At 38.6% G+C, this 16,825-nt stretch overlaps 1 protein-coding gene across 1 annotated transcript in view; it reads right to left on the reverse strand.

Annotated features, from left to right (window-relative positions):
- Positions 1–3,440: 3,440 nt before the first annotated feature.
- adamts2a (ADAM metallopeptidase with thrombospondin type 1 motif, 2a) overlaps positions 3,441–16,825 on the reverse strand; it is a 100,004-nt gene continuing 86,619 nt past the window's right edge. Inside the window, exons 18-22 of the mRNA XM_067375183.1 lie at positions 15,342–15,474; positions 14,999–15,206; positions 13,709–13,838; positions 10,830–10,904; positions 3,441–5,524 (exon numbers count right to left, since the gene is read on the reverse strand). Of these exons, the coding sequence (XP_067231284.1) occupies positions 4,680–5,524; positions 10,830–10,904; positions 13,709–13,838; positions 14,999–15,206; positions 15,342–15,474 (1,391 nt within the window). The 3' untranslated portion in view covers positions 3,441–4,679. The remainder of the gene's footprint in view (positions 5,525–10,829; positions 10,905–13,708; positions 13,839–14,998; positions 15,207–15,341; positions 15,475–16,825) is intronic.

The following is a 16,825-nucleotide window of genomic DNA, read 5'->3' on the forward strand; positions in this document are numbered from 1 at the left end:
GAAAAAAACTTGTTAAATTTCAAGAAAAAAGTCGAGATAAAATGTTGAGAATAAACTCGTTAAATTACGAGAAAAAAATTATTAAATTTTGAGAAAAAAGTCGAGATAAAATGTTTAGAATAAACTCGTTAAATTACAAGAAAAAAACTTCTCGACTTTTTTCTCAAAATTTAATGAGTTTTTTCTCGTGATTTAACGAGTTTATTCTAAACATTTTGTCTCGACTTTTTTTCTCAAAATTTAACAAGTTTTTTCTCGAAATTTAATAGTTTTTTCCTCATAATTTAACGAGTTTATTCTCAACATTTTATCTCGACTTTTTTTCTCAAAATTTAACAAGTTTTTTTCTCGAAATTTAATGAGTTTTTTCCTCATAATTTAACGAGTTTATTCTCAACATTTTATCTCGACTTTTTTCTCGAAATTTAACAACTTTAATCTCGAGATGGTTTTATTTTTTTATTATTGCTTGGCCCTAATCCTCTTCCATACACTCGTGACGCTTCATAAAATTGAAATATTTTGCTTGATTAAATTGATATATTGTGTTCCGATGATGAATGAATGTCTCACAGGTTTGGAACAACATCAGGGTGACTTATGACTGAGTTTTCATTTTTGGGTGAAATAACCCTTTAAAAAAAAAAAAAAATAATTCGCCCCGCCCACACTGAACGAAATTTGTAGCTGGAATAAGACCAACGCTGTTACTTCTTTTGGTAGCTTTATTAAGTCAAGAATGTGATGAATTAAGAATGTTGATTTCCCCTTGAATCAAGTAGACAGTAATAAATGAAGAATGCAGACCTGACGTCCGCTGCATTCTTAAAATTCTCACACTGATTTCTCAATACATGCTCGGACAATGTGGAGGATATATCATTGGCTCTTGAATACGTGTAGGATTGTCACTCATGCCGCATGCACAAAAAAGCGCAAAGTGGTCTGATAAACACAACGGCTCTGGGAAAAAGCACAGATACTTCAATAAATATAAAAATAAAATTCTAGTTCATATTTACAACATTAACGAAGGGATTCTGATCTGTGCATTTATTTAGAGAGAAGCTAGATGGACAAGTTTTGGTAAGAAACAGTCATGTGGTTACAGAATTAATATTTTCACCCAAAATGCCATAAGATGAGGTAAAAACAAACAAACAAAAAACATCCTTAGCAACCTTTTGAGGGGCCGCTCACACTTGCGTCCATCTGTGTTGTTTTTCTCAAGTAAACATTGCGAAATTTGACTGCTGCAATGCGTCTCGCTGTTTATTTAGCATCTTGCTCAAGAAGTGGTTTACATTCCATTTGGCTTCATCTAGTTTATTTACATTTAGGGCCTATCCATTTAGAAGGATATAAATACTTTTGAACACATGAACGACATCAAAGGGCTATGATTTTTCAACATAAGGTTCATACAATACAGAGTTATGGCGCATTCACATTTACTGTTATTCGGCAAAGCGACTTCTGTGTGAGCTGTGCTTCATACATAATTACACTTTAAACACAATATAGAGTGGACCTTTTTTGCCTGTGAAATTTTGCTGAGATTTTTTTAATGTGACCACACCTTTTTTGTTGTCTATGATTTTTTTGTCAATTAAATCCAGTCATTTCTGTATGAATCCACACAATCAGGAATTTCTTGTGACAGTGAAAGATTTCCGCACACAGATTTTGCATCAGGTTCAAGATGGCCACACAAAATGATAATTGACATTAAGCCTTTTGCCCACAAAATTTCACAAATGAGCATGCAACTTTACACAGGATTAATGTGCTATCTCTATACATACTGCAGTGGGCAAGTTAACTTGCAAAGTTCTGACAAGATGGACCAGATGTTGAAAAATCATTCCACAGATAGGTTAAAAGAAACATTTTGACTGGTCTTTGCTGGTTTAAGCTGGTCTCCTATCCTAGTCAAAATGGCATTCACTGTTCAGCTAGTCTGCCTGCCTCACCAGCTGACCAAAAGTAATCTAAAACCAGCAAACCAGCTCAAGCAGATTTCATTTTGTTTTAGGCAGGGTCAATAAACCTTTAAAGGTGAGACAATCAACAGACTTTTCCCTCACAGTTTAGAGAAATATGGCTAAGTTTGTGAAAAATACTATTTGTGGATCTCTTCATTTTAAAGGTCCCGTTCTTCGTGATCCCATGTTTCAAACTTTAGTTAGTGTGTAATGTTGTTGTTAGAGTATAAATAAAATCTGTAAAATTTTAAAGCTCAAAGTTCAATGCCAAGCGAGATATTTTATTTAACAGAAGTCGCCTACATCGAACGGCCAGTTTGGACTACATCCCTCTACTTCCTTCTTTAATGACGTCACTAAAACAGTTTTTTGACTAACCTCCACCTACAGGAATACACAAAAAAGGGGCCGTGGTCTTGTTGCGCTCCCACGGAGAAGAGCAAGAGTTGCGTTTGTAGAGTGTGTTTGTCGCCATGTCGTCGAAACGCTGTTATTTTCATCCCACAGTCCAATCACCTTTGTTTGGCCTTCCCAGGGACGCTGTACTTAGAGATCAATGGTTACAATTTATGTTTAACTCTGTTCCCGAAAATTATAATTGTGGTATCCTTACTGCAATAGTTAATGTTGGACTGCAGTGCACAGAATGGCCACAAGAGGGGACTATGTTTATGTATATGGCTGTTTTCCGTATGAGGAAAGTATGAGGAGTGCTAACGTTGTACATTTTCTGTCGCTGCTTCTGGAGATTAAAGGGTTCAGTCTCTCGGGAATTATTGTCTTTTGTGTTCATTCGGCACAACACCACAATAATCCACATGTAAAACTATGTGCAGCACACGTTATGGTAAGAGACGTGACCTTTCCGGGCAAGGAGCGCTAAGCTGCTGTCGAATCACAACACAGGAACCGCTGGCACAATCAGAAATCGTTACATATTTCTGAAGGAGGGACTTCATAGAACAAGGAAGTCATCCGCCCGTTTTTATGACAGTGGAAACAGTGGTATACAGATAAGTAAATTATGTGAAAAATACTGTGTTTTTTTACACGCGAAACAAGAACACATGTTATATTGCACACTATAAACTCAATCAAAGCTTCAAAAAAACACGAAAAACGGGACCTTTAAAATAGGGAAATGTACAGAGCCCCGCACATGACATGCAGGAAAAAGGGTAGGTTAAATCGTGCGCGTGATTTACTAATTCGTTCCTTCGATTTACTAAATCGTGCACACTATTTACTATTTCATTCCCTCGGTTTATAAATCATGTGCATCGGGGGAACAAAATAGTAAATTGTGCGCACGATTTAGTAAATCGAGGGAACGAATTAGTAAATTGGAGTGTCTTATTTACATTAAGTGCAAATAGTGTCCCTTGTTGGCAAATGCTATTTACACTAGCTCCGCCCACCGCAGCATTAGCGAGTAAGGCTCGCTGACCTGTCTTTTAATGCGATGGATGCGGGTTTGAATGCGCTGAGCTTGCATTTATTTAAAAAAAAATGAAAATAATGTTTTAAAAGTGGAAAAAAACTGCAAACGAGTGTTTAATAATATTAAAAGTGTTTACTGGGTAGGGTTAAAGGAAGGTGTAGGGAGGGTTATCTCCCAATAAGGCAGCATCTATTTAATAATTTTAATAAATATAATCATTTACACTCTATATATTATTGCATCCTGTTACAAAAATACTGAGGTGCAAATAGTATCTGCCAATATAAAGTATAGATAGCATCTAATTACTATTTACTCTTATTGCAAAGAACTGATACTTTTACATGGTGTAAATAGGGATATTCTATATACACTAGGTGAAAATACTGATAGATTCTAAGAAAATGCTGCTATTGTCACTTAGTGTAAATAGCATCTACATCTATTGCTAAGAAAATATGCTATTTTCACTTGGTGCAAATAGCCGCTGCCTTAAATCGTGCACACTTTTTTTTCTTGCATGTCATGTGCGAGGCTCCGTGGAAATGTGCAAACATCTTTCATTCAAATGCTTTCCAACAGCAAAACATCTGAGAAATTTTGCTTTAAATCAGGTTCAAACTGTACGATTTTGCAGCCCAAGACAAATTTTGGGATCAATCAAGATTTTTCTTTCTGTAGTGCAAAATCGGGGATTTTTGTGTGACGTGTATTCACTTTTGGACAATACAGCCTCCAATGAAATTGTAGGCATGAAATTTTCACAGTCACACAACATGACTGCTCGTACATGCTATCAAGGGCACCATTAGAACCAAAGACATGATGTGTATCATATGGTCTGACTGATGATGTCACACAGTGTTCCTTGACTTTTTCCTAAGATCTCATTGGGATCATGTACAAAAACCATAAAGGAATAGAAAAATCATACAGTATATGCCCGGTTTAAATGAAGCTTAAACCACCAGATCTCCACAACAAAAAGCTTCTTTCAGCCCTGCATTTGTCCCATTTATTTTTAAAGCAGCCAAATGTGGTAAACCTTTTGTACAATGTCATCTTCAGAAAAAAAAACTTGACTAGGGTCATTTTTCTTTCCCATTAGATGCCTTGAACAGATACTACATAAAAGATTGAGATCTGAGGTTATTTCCTGTAAAAATATTGTAAATGCCAAAAGAGAGTGTAGAGGCCATAAAACCACTTAAAAAATATACTTACAAAATACCACAGGGATAAAGAAAAGGAAATCAGTCTCCTGGTTTTCTTTTCAGTCTTTGAAGCAGGAAGTCTTGTCGTCTTTTCTCTGCAAGGAGCTCTTGAATTCTTTTATTATGCGTTTTCTCACGGAATGGCACTCGTTTTTTGGGGACAAAGTGGTTGACAGTGACCTCGTTCGGACTGACAATCCTGTAGGACACGTCGATGGAGTTATTCTCCTTCTTGTCTTCTGATAGATGGAGACTGACTATGGCAGGAGGGCTCATTGTTGCAGTAATGTTTGGCAGTAGCGTTGTCATAACCGTTGTCTGGATGTTTTCATTCTCAGGTGTGCTTCTATACTGTGGAGTGGTTGGCCAAGGCTCTGCAGACGATGAGATGTACTCATGAGATTCGGATTCCGATAAGAGTTCAGTTGAGACATCGCTCCAGGTTTCATCCTCGTAGAAGGGGGGGCTGGTTTCCTCTTCATACTCAAGTGAGCTGGGACCCTTAGTGTCCACAGTAACAGAACCAGTGGTGAAAGGGATTGTGGTTCTTTGTTTTAGGGTCATTGGGTTCAGAGTGGTTGTGTAGCCCCAAGATGTGGGTTTGGTGCTGATGTTTCTCCATCTGTTGACTGATGGTGTGATTGTTGTGCTGGGCTTCTGTGTGGTCCTGTACAGCTGTGTCATGTGAACAGGAGATGTTGCAGTGGGAGTTATTGGAGGGCCAACAGTGGTGTAGATCCAGGGTCTAGTCAGGTTGAATTCAGAGGTGTAGTTGCCCTCGTTGCAGGACTTGCAGCACATCTGCCTGTAGCCAGGGTTGGAGCAGTACTTACTGAGAACCTCCATACGACAGAACACAGACTTGTCTCCTTTACAGCGGGACCCTGAAAGATAAACCAGTAGGAGGCTGACGTCAATACAATAATATATATTTATATATGTACAGTGGTGTGAAAAAGTGTTGGCCCCCTTCCTGATTTTTTTGCATGTTTGTCACACTTTAATGTTTCAGATCATCAAACAAATTTAAATATTATAATCAAAGATAACACAAGTAAACACAACATGCAGTTTTTAAATGAAGGTTTTTATTATGAAAACTTGTTAAAACTTAACTGTGGTTTACCACACCTGAGTTCAGTTTCTCTAGCCACACCCAGGCCTGATTACTGCCACACCTGTTCGCAATCAAGAAATCACTTAAATAGGACCTGCCTGACAAAGTGAAGTAGACCAAAAGATCCTCAAATGCTATACAAACTGTTGAGATCCAAAGAAATTCAGGAACAAATGAGAAAGAAAGTAATTGAGATCTATCAGTCTGGAAAAGGTTATAAAACCATTTCTAAAGCTTTAGGACTCCAGCAAACCACAGTGAGAGCCATTATCTACAAATGGCGAAAACATGGATGCAGCGACCAGGGCGGGCGAGAGCCGTGAGGGAATGGCGCGAGGCCGGTGACGACCGTGAAGGACAAGAGAGGAGCAGGCCTGGATATTATTTTATGTTTTATTATGTTTGTGTGGCCGGTAGATGTCCGCGAGGGTCTGCCGGCATTACTTTCGTTTTGTTCTTTGTTTATTTTGGAATTAAAGTTTTTGTGACGAGCAGGGCGGGCGAGAGCCGTGAGGGAATGGCGTGAGTCTCTCACGGAGGAGCTCCGGAGGCATAAAAGAAGGAGGCGGGAACCGGCGAACATTCAACGGAACTTTAATTCAAAATAAACAAAGAACAAAACGAAAGTAATGCCGGCAGACCCTCGCGGACATCTGCCGGCCCAAACATAATAAAACATAAAATAAAGTCCAGGCCTGGTCCTCTCTCGTCCTCCACGGTCGTCGCTCCTCCTTTTATGCTCCTGGAGCTCCTCCGTGAGAGACTCAAGGCCGGTGCGCCTCCCAGGTGATGCTTGTTATCACTTGCGTCACTGGCCTCGCGCCGTTCCCTCACGGCTCTCGCCCGCCCTGTTCGCCACAGTTTTGTTAAACGTTCGCCGGTTCCCGCCTCCTTCTTCCCGCCTCCTTCTTCCCGTATATACAAACTGTGTTACATTGGTGCCGAAACCCGGGAGGAAGGAGGGACATGCTGTTGGAGAGCCCTTGCTGCTGAGGGGGATCGCGGTGCTGCGGAGTTCGGGCAACACGGGACTGAAGACCGTGAGAGGCTGCCCGAGGCGGTGGTACTGGAGCCTTTGAAAGGTGGGACGGAGACCCGGATGCCATACTCCTGGGATGAGTTGGGGTGGCTGCCGTCCAGGAGGGAGCGGAGGAGTCGCCGCCGTCCGCCGTGGGCCGGAGCCTGCTGCCGTCCGCCATGAAGGGGAGGAGCAGGGGACGGGGGACTCGCTGCCGGCTGCCCTCAACCGGAGGAGCCATCGCCGGCCGCCAGGAGGCAGTCGAGGATCGGGCCGTCCACCGTGCGTCCAGTGCCACCGCATGGCACCGCAAGGAAGAGCCTCTTGGCAGGCTGAGGACCGAGCGGCAGTGTGTCTGGGAAATGGACCCAGATTTTTTTTACTCTTTTTCCTCTCTCTCGTCCTGTCGCTCCCCTTGCTTCCATCTCTCGTCTTGTCTGTCCTTACCCCCAAGTGCGGCGCCCGACGAGACAGGCCCCAGGGAGGAGTAGAGCGCAGTCTCGGTAGTACCCCCCGGCCTGCGAGGGGCGATGGGCGTATGTGGCGACCAGGGCGGGCGAGAGCCGTGAGGGAAAGGCGCGAGGCCGGTGACACAAGTGATAACGAGCATCACCTGGGAGGCGCACCGGCCTTGAGTCTCTCACGGAGGAGCTCCGGGAGCATAAAAGGAGGAGCGACGACCGCGAAGGACGAGAGGCCTGGATATTATTTTATGTTTTATTATGTTTGTGTGGCCGGCAGACATCCGCGAGGGTCTGCCGGCGTTACTTTCGTTTTGTTCTTTGTTTATCTTGGAATTAAAGATTTGTTAAAACGCTCGCCGGTTCCCGCCTCCTTCTTCCTGTATATACAAACTGTTACAATGGAACAGTGGTGAACCTTCCCAGGAGTGGTCAGCCGACCAAAATTACCCCAAGAGCGCAGCGGCGACTCATCCAAGAGGTCACAAAAGACCCCACAACAACATCCAAAGAACTGCAGGCCTCACTTGCCTCAATTAAGGTCAGTGTTCATGACTCTACCATAAGAAAGAGACTGAGCAAAAATGACCTGCATGGCAGAGTTCCAAGATGTAAACTGCTGCTGAGCAAAAAGAACATAAAGGCTCATCTCAGTTTTGCCAGAAAACATCTTGATGATCCCCAAGACTTTTGGGAAAATACTGTGACTGTGACCTCAAGCTGAAGCGAACTTGGGTTCTGCAGCAGGACAATGATCCAAAACATACCAGCAATTTCCCCTCTGAATGGCTGAAGAAAAACAAAATGAAGACTTTGGAGTGGCCTAGACAAAGTCCTGACCTCAATCCTGCTGAGATGCTGTGGCATGACCTGAAAAAGGCAGTTCATGCTCGAAAACCCTCCAATGTGGCTGAATTACAACAATTCTGCAAAGATGAGTGGGCCAGAATTCCCCCACAGCGCTGTAACAGACTCATTGCAAGTTATTGCAAAAACTTGACTAGCAGTTGTTGCTGCTAAGGGTGCTCCAACTAGTTATTAGGTTTAGGGGGCAAGCACTTTTTTCACACAGGGCCATGTAGGTTTGGATTTTGTTTTCCCTTCACACTAAAAACCTTCATTTAAAAACTGCATATTGTGTTTACTTGTGTTATCTTTTATTAATATTTAAATTAGTTTGATCTGAAACATTAAAGTGTGACAAACATGCAAAAAAAAAAAAAAAAAAAAAAAAAATCAGGAAGGGGGCAAACACTTATTCACACCACTGTATATTAATAATATAATAAAATATAATATAATAATATAATATTAATAAAATCAAGGAATGAAATATTAAAATGAACCAACAAGAGGCTTAGTGTGGAGTTAGTGGCATCAATACAATATTGAGAAATAAATAAATAAATAAAATTAGGATATGTAAAGCAAGAAAATTCTAAATATGTAATATATTATAATTACTAAAGTAATATAATATAATATAATAATAATGTAAAGAAAATAACGAAAGAAGCAGAACACCAGGAAATAAGGACAAAAAGTGCAATGCAAATACAGTTAGTCACACTTAGCAAAACAGCAACATAAAATTATAGCGCAAGAGCACATATTCAGAGGGATTAAGTATTCAATATATTACTTGACCCTTTATTCCCATAAACACAGCTGACAAGAAACCACATAGTTACATTGAGACTTCCTGTCAAATATAGAGCATATACAAGACAACACATACAACTTTTCTCAGTACAATGTAAACTGCTTTGAAATGTCACACCATTCACAGTTTAGTAAACACTTTGGTAAAACATTTCAACACCATCAAATCCATTGAAAAACTGACAATTTTGAGGACTATAGTTATAAAAAAAATGGAAAAATGGCACATCCTGGATTACATTTAAACAATCACATAACGTAACCGCACGCACTGTAATGTTATTAAATGCTACACTCTGGAATGAAAGAGCCATGATAAATAAGACCTACAGAGGCCAGCATTCAGCAGAGATCTGACTACAGGCCACATGCTGCCTTCAAAACCCTATTTGATATCACTTTAAACCACTTTTAATTACTTTAATTAATGTGTCCAGATGTGAAGTGGTCTGAATATGTAATTCCAGAAACATGCTGGAAGGACAGTCGAAAACAAATGCTACCGTTGGTGCTTTTTATTGTAAAGCTTGTATCAAAGTCTTGTGTGTTTAAATAAAGGAGGATTATTTCCTGGACCCTGTTATATTTCTTTCAGTTACTCAGATATACAGCCATTCCTATTAAAAACAAAACAAAAACAACAGGGCCTCTCTCTCTCTCTCCCTCACACACACACACACACGAATACACACACACACACTTTATAATCCTTTAAAATATCATTGTAACTTTAAATACTCTTTTCATCATGACATATACCATATATGTATCTCAAATCATTAGGCAAGGAAACATGGCCTGTAAGGTCAAAATACATAGATAAATACAATATATTACTTTTGTTACTGGTGTAAGAGATAACAGTCATCGAATATGTTATTAATGTTACTAAGTATGTTCAACATCATTTAATATATACACATAATTGCTGTATAGTTTAAAAAAGGCCTTTAGACATCATATGCATCGCTAAAGCTTTGTCTTTCCACAGACTCGCAATCATACAGCAGTGAGAGACTGTGATATAATCGAAGATCTGAGGAGCAGCAACTGTCTACACTCCCTTAGCTGTAAACATCCATATTCTTTGTTTTTCTTCTCTTTAGCTGCCTCTTTTCGAAATTCAGTGGGCATGCAAACGTAAACTCGTGTCCCTTTGACCAAAGGCAAAAATGACTGATGTGAGAAATTACGGAGAAGCATGAGGTATTTTTTATCCTTCAATACGACAACAAACGCCGACACGCAACGATTTATAATAAAATATGAGTGTTAAAGCGTGCTCCATCTTACCATTCTCATCATCTAGAAAAAAAAATGGGTAAAAAGAATGAAACATCTCCATAAAAGTTTCTTTTCATGATTCCTTCTCAGTTCTTGAGCCATTGTTCAAGAAAATATATACAAAAATACATGACATTTAACAGTCAAAATAAATTAAGATTATGGCCCACATTGCCATTTTAGTGATATATTCTTTATGCTCATATTTTCTATGTATTGAACTGACAAATTGACTGAAATGCTCCAGTTACTGGTGATACCGGACCAACTCCCTCACACAGGAGTTTGTTTCATAGAGTTTGTTGAATGATTCACCCTGGAAGTCGTCGCAACAGTCATATCCATGTTACCTGACGTAGCACAACCATCATGGCTTCTCAAAACAAGGCCCCTTCTGCACAGGCACCTACTGCCCTCTTTCAATGCAATTTTAGGCTGTGTTTAGCCCTCAGCCAAGACCAAGGGCAGAGGAAAGAAACAGCCCGCAGAATTCCCTCCAACGAAGGAAATGTTAAGAATCTGAGAGGGACAGAAAAGCGCTCAAGGCAGAGTGTAACAGAGCCATAGCGTAAGAGAGAGAGGCAGGGTCCAGGAAAGAGCGGCCATGCAGCAGACAGCAGGTTGAGGACTGGAAATGGGTCGTTTACTTGATGAGATCTTGGGCGCTGGGAACTCGGGGTCTGCTCTGGAGAGCCACTGGATGAGGAAGTTCCCTCTGTCATCTGAGAGTTGGGAGAGAGGTTTTAAGAAAAGGATTATGAGGTTTTGGTTTTGAAGGAGTCTTAAAGGGTTAGTTCACCCAAAAATGAAAATTATGTCATTAATTACTCGTAAGACCTTAAGAAATTAAGATATTTTTGATAAAATCTGATGGCTCAGTGAGGCCTGCATCGCCAGCAAGATAATTTTCTTTTTCAGTGCCCAGAAAGGTACTAATTAAAGGTGCCGTAGAACGTTCTTTTACAAGATGTAATATAAGTCTAAGGTGTCCCACTGAATGTGTCTGAAGTTTCAGCTCAAAATACCCCATAGATTTTTTTTAATTAGGGGCATCATTAACTATGCACCTATTCAGGCTGCGGCCCCTTTAAATCTCGCGCTCCCTGCCCCCCGAGCTCTTAACTATAATACAGTGCATAAACAAAGTTCGACGGCTCTTTTCTCCGTGAATATAGTAAGAAACGATGGTAACTTTAACCACATGTAACAGTACATTAGCAACATGCTAACAAAACATTTAGAAAGATAATTTACAAATATCACTAAAAATACATAGACTGTAAAAAAATATGGACGTAGCGTCCGTGACTTCACCCATAGAGTTCTGAACAGCAGTTTTGAAGCGAAAATGAGGACGCGGCCATCTTAGCTGCGCGTCACCGCACGTCACTCCCGGATAACTGAAAATGGGCAAAGAGGCGGGGAGGTGGTTTGAGCTGATGTGATTGGTTGCTGAAACCACGCCCGCCTAGCTCGACGTGACCACGTTAGCAAGCAAAGGAGCTATCTATCTAGATACTATCTAAATTATTAATGAAGATAAGTTTTAACATCACAAAGCTATAAAGGATTACTGTCAATTTACGGTGTTTTTTTAAGATATAGATGCTCAAACACCAGTAATTTGTGTTGGGTGTGCAAATAACAACATGGAACATCAAATGGGACTTCATACCTTTATAATAGAGATCGCGAGATGAATCCAATCTGTGGCACTTGGGTAAAATATAAAAGTCCATTGCAAAACAAAAGAAAAAAAAATTCACATTTCTTCTGAATGATCTGCTCTCTGTCATCGTTCTTCAAGAAAGGATGCAATCTGAACAGCGATCGTATCTAACAAACAAATGAGCCTGTGTCCAAAGAATATTTTTTTCAAAATAGTGCAGCAGTTTTAGTTATAATATCCAAGCAGTGCTGTCAGAGTTGTATATCCTCCTGGTTTTGTCATTGTAGTAACGTTAAATCTCGCAATCAAAACTTTCAGCCAATGCCACGATCCAACAATGTGTGTTCTGTCTCTTCCGCATGCATGCACATCTACACAGACACACATCAGTCTCGAATATTATGCAGCAAGCCATATTTTATAATTGTATAAAATAATCGAGAAAAAAAGCACAAAAACGGCTGAGATGCCAAATTCAGCGGCAGCTGAGGTAAAGTGACGGCTCACAGACAGCAGCGCAATCTACCTGTCACTCAAGTGACCACGCCCTTAATTATGCAGAACTTTTAAGGCTTAATATAATTTAAACGGATAAGTTATAAAAAAATTCACCCCCCTCAGAGTTGTCATGAAGGGCAAAAATAGCAGTATAGACCAAAACCACAATTTGTACCAACTTGTAAACATGTTTTTTTCTGCTATAAACTTGGCCAATTTAACATGGGACTCTATGAGATTCTGCTCTCTTTTGGAGCCTGTCCCTAGCGGCCAGTCGATGAATCGCAGTTTAAGTTACTTCCGTATTGGCTTCACGAGAGAAAGGGGGAGGTTGCCGCTTGTAAAAATATCATGATATCATGGATCATGTCAGTTGTTATTGCCCCATCTGCCATTTTTCGCTATTGTTCTTGCTTGCTTACCTAGTCTGATGATTCAGCTGTGCACATTCAGACGTCCTGCCCTTGTCTAATGCCTTGATCATGGGCTGGCATATGCAAATATTGGGGGTGTACATATTAATGATCCCGACTGTTACGTAACAGTCGGTATTATGTTGAGATTCGCCTGTTTTTCTGAGGTCTTTTAAACAAATGAGATTTATATAAGAAGGAGGAAACAATGGTGTTTGAAACTCAATGTATGTCTTTTCCATGTACTGAACTTTTGTCATTCAGCTATGCCAAGGTATATTACATTTTTGTTTCTAGGGCACCTTTAAAACAGTTCATGTGACTACAGTGGTTTAACCTTAATGTTATGAAGCGACGAGAATACTTTTTGTGCACCAAAAAAACCCCCAAAATAACAACTTTATTCAACAATATCTAGTGACAGCCGATTTTAAAACACTGATTCATGAAGCTTTATGAATCTTTTGTTTCAAATTAGTGGCTCAGATCACCAAAATTATTCAATAGTTCACGTGACTTTGCCAGTTTGAAACGTGCTCTGAACCACTGATTCGAAACAAAAGCTTCATGAAGCAGTGTTTTGAAATCGCCCGTCACTAGATATTGTTGAATAAAATCGCTATTTTGTATTTTTTGGCACACAAAAAATATTCTCGTCGCTTCATAACATTAAGGTTGAACCACTGTACTCAAATGAACTGTATTAAATATGTCTTTAGTACCTTTCTGGGCATTGAAAAAGGAAATGATCTTGCTGGCAATGCAGGCCTCACATCAGATTTTATCAAAAATATCTTAATTTGTGTTCCGAAGATGAACGAAGGTCTTACAGGTGTGGAACGACATGAGGCTGAGTAATAAATTACATAATTTTCATTCTTGGGTGAACTAACCCTTTAAGTGAATTCTGAGGAGCTGTATACTGTAGGTCAAAGTGGACACTCACTTGGACACGGTGTTAGCAGACATGGTCTGATGTTCTCAGGCTTGGTGTCCATGCAGATGCCGATGGCATTATCAGGAGTGCTGCACATGACCTGCCGCTCCTGAGTCCCATTACCACAAGTCACTGAGCACTGCACATACATACAGAACGCATTTAAACATATAGCAGAATGTGACAATGATATTGATTAGCTTACAAACTGCATTGTTAAAATAAAAATAAAAAAGATTTTGAGAACATTACGAGAATGATTGTTTTAGGAAGGTTTTGAGAATAAGGTTGTTACAGTACATTAGGAGATAAAGTAGTCATATTTTAATGATAAAATCAAAATTACAAGAAAAATAGTCACAGTAACCTCACAATGAATGTGAATAACCCTTAAAGGGTTAGTTCACTAAAAAATGAAAATTCTGTCATAAATTACTAATCCTCATGTAGTCCAAACCTGTATGACTTGTTCATCATCAGAACACAAATGAAGATCTTTTTGATGAAATCCGAGAGCTTTCTGAAACTTTGATGCTTTAAAAAGTTCATAAAGAGATCGTAAAATTAATCAATATGAATTGAGCGGTTTAGTCCAAATTTTCTAAAGAGACTTGATCGCTTTATACAGTATGATGAACAGATTTCCTTTAGTCTTTTACTCACATATAAACATTGATTAGCGATCATAAACAGAAGAGAATGAACCTCATTGGTTCTCACATGTGTCAAGCAAACATTCTTGATCTTCTGTTTACCACAACTGATGTGAAAGTTGATTAATGCTTATATCTCAATATAAGCCTAAATTCAATCTGTTTGTCATAAAAAGTGATCGGGTCTTTTCAGAAAATTTGGACTAAACTGCTCAGTTCCTATGATCAGTATACAATCTCTTTATGTATTTTTTGAAGCGTCAAAGTTTCATTTGCGTAGCTGTCTATGGAGGAACAGAAAGCGGTCAGATTTCATCAAGAAATATCTTCATTTGTGTTCTGAAGAGGAATGAAAGTCTTATGGGTTTGCAATTACATGAGGGTGAATTAATGATCACAAAATCTTCAGTTTTAAATGCTACAAGTGAATTTAGGCATCACAACATTAAAAATGTACAGTATGTAAAATGGTTTATTCATTTTGGGATTTGCTGAACATCGCATTTAACAGTTTTATTATTTGTGTTTATTAACATCAAAAACTTTGAGCATTAGATGGCGACAAAAATATGAGAAATGTACACTTAAATCTCCAGTACTGATCAAATTTTTGTAATATTATAAATGAAAAAAATCTCATACTAACCTGAGACCAAGGTCCAGTTCTCCACTGCGCGGGGCATAGGTGACGATTACAGGGTCGTCGTCCTTCAGGACGGTCGTCGTTGCAATATTTGGCGTTGATGGCTTTATATGTACCATCCAGTTCAGGCCTCACACAGCGCACAGGTCGAGTCTGAGAACCGGTCTTACCACATGATTTACTGCACTCCTCCCATTCTCCTGTCACCCAGCTGATATACACAATACACATTCAAAAAATGTTCACAAACTCCCATTTCCTTACACCATCCATCACTTGTGTGTTTTCAAGTACAATTGTATGATATTGGGGCAAAACTACCACATGGTGAACCTCATTTGCTTACATTGGTTCTGAGCACTCCTTCTGGTTGCAGGCTCGACTGATGGCGCGGGGTTTGGGTATGTTGGCGCAGAGTGTGCGGTGTACCATTTTGCCATCCGACTTCCTCCGGCATCCAAAACGTGTGTACTGTTTCCCTGCAAGCCAGATAAATAGACAAAACGGCACAATACAAGCTGCTGTCTCCTACGGTCGATCCAAGTTTCAATCAAAGCTCATGTCTGTTAGGGTTGTTCACCGTTCAGAGTTGAACTGAGAATTAAATTCTTTTATCAATTTTCCTCAATCTGAATTGAGGTACCAAACAGAATTGTAATTCAAATCTTACTTTAAGGAAGTATAAAGAAAGAACAAACAATACTTTTACTTTTCAGTATGAATTACACACAAACATCATACAGTACCTTTCAAAAGTTTGGGTCACTAAGATTTTTTTTCTTTCTAACAACTTTGTAATGATGCATGCAAGCATGCATTCCTTTGATCAAAAATTGACAGGGAAGACTTAATTGCTACAAAAGATTAATGGTACAAATAAATGCTGTTTAAATACTTTATATTAATCAAAGAATCCTGAAAAATGTAACATGGTTTCCACAATAATATTAAGCAGCACAATTGTTTTCAATATTGCTAATAATATAAATGTTCTTCAGCAGCAAATCAGCATATTAGAATGATTTCTGAAGGATCATGTGACACTGAAGACTGGAGTAATGATGCTGAAAATTCAGCTTCAGAGGAATAAATTACATTTTTAAAAATATTAAAATAGAAAAGTATTTTTAATAATATTTCACAATATTGTTTTAAACAATTTTTTTAAATAAGATCAAAAACATTAATAAATTATACCAACTGGAAGAGGATTAGGGCCAAGCAATAATAAAAAAATAAAACCATCTCGAGATTAAAGTTGTTAAATTTCGAGAAAAAATTCAAAATACAATGTTGAGAATAAACTTGTTAAATTACAAGAAAAAACTCGTTAAATTTCGAGAAAAAAGTCGAGATCAAATGTTGAGAATAAAGTCATTAAATTACGAGAAAAAAGTTGTTAAATTACGAGAACAAATTTGTTAAATTATGAGAAAAATGTTGTTAAATTTCGAGAAAAAAGTCGAGATAAAATGTTGAGAATAAAGTCATTAAATTATGAGAATAAAGTGATTAAATTATGAGAAAAAAAGTCAAGATAAAATGTTGAGAATAAACCCATTAAATTATGAGAATAAAGTCATTAAATTACGAGAAAAAAGTTGTTAAATTATGAGAACAAATTCGTAATGTAATGATTTTGTTGTCGTAATTTAACAACTTTTTCCTCATAATTTAATGACTTTTTCTCACAATCGAATGAGTTTATTCTCAACATTTTATCACAATTTTTTTCTCGAAATTTTAATCTTTAATCAAACTTTAATCTCGAGATGGTTTTATTTTTTTTATTTATTTTATTTTATTTATTTTTAAATAAGCATTTATTTG

The sequence above is a fragment of the Chanodichthys erythropterus genome, chromosome 22 (genome assembly GCF_024489055.1).
Source record: "Chanodichthys erythropterus isolate Z2021 chromosome 22, ASM2448905v1, whole genome shotgun sequence".
Classification (NCBI taxonomy): domain Eukaryota; kingdom Metazoa; phylum Chordata; class Actinopteri; order Cypriniformes; family Xenocyprididae; genus Chanodichthys; species Chanodichthys erythropterus.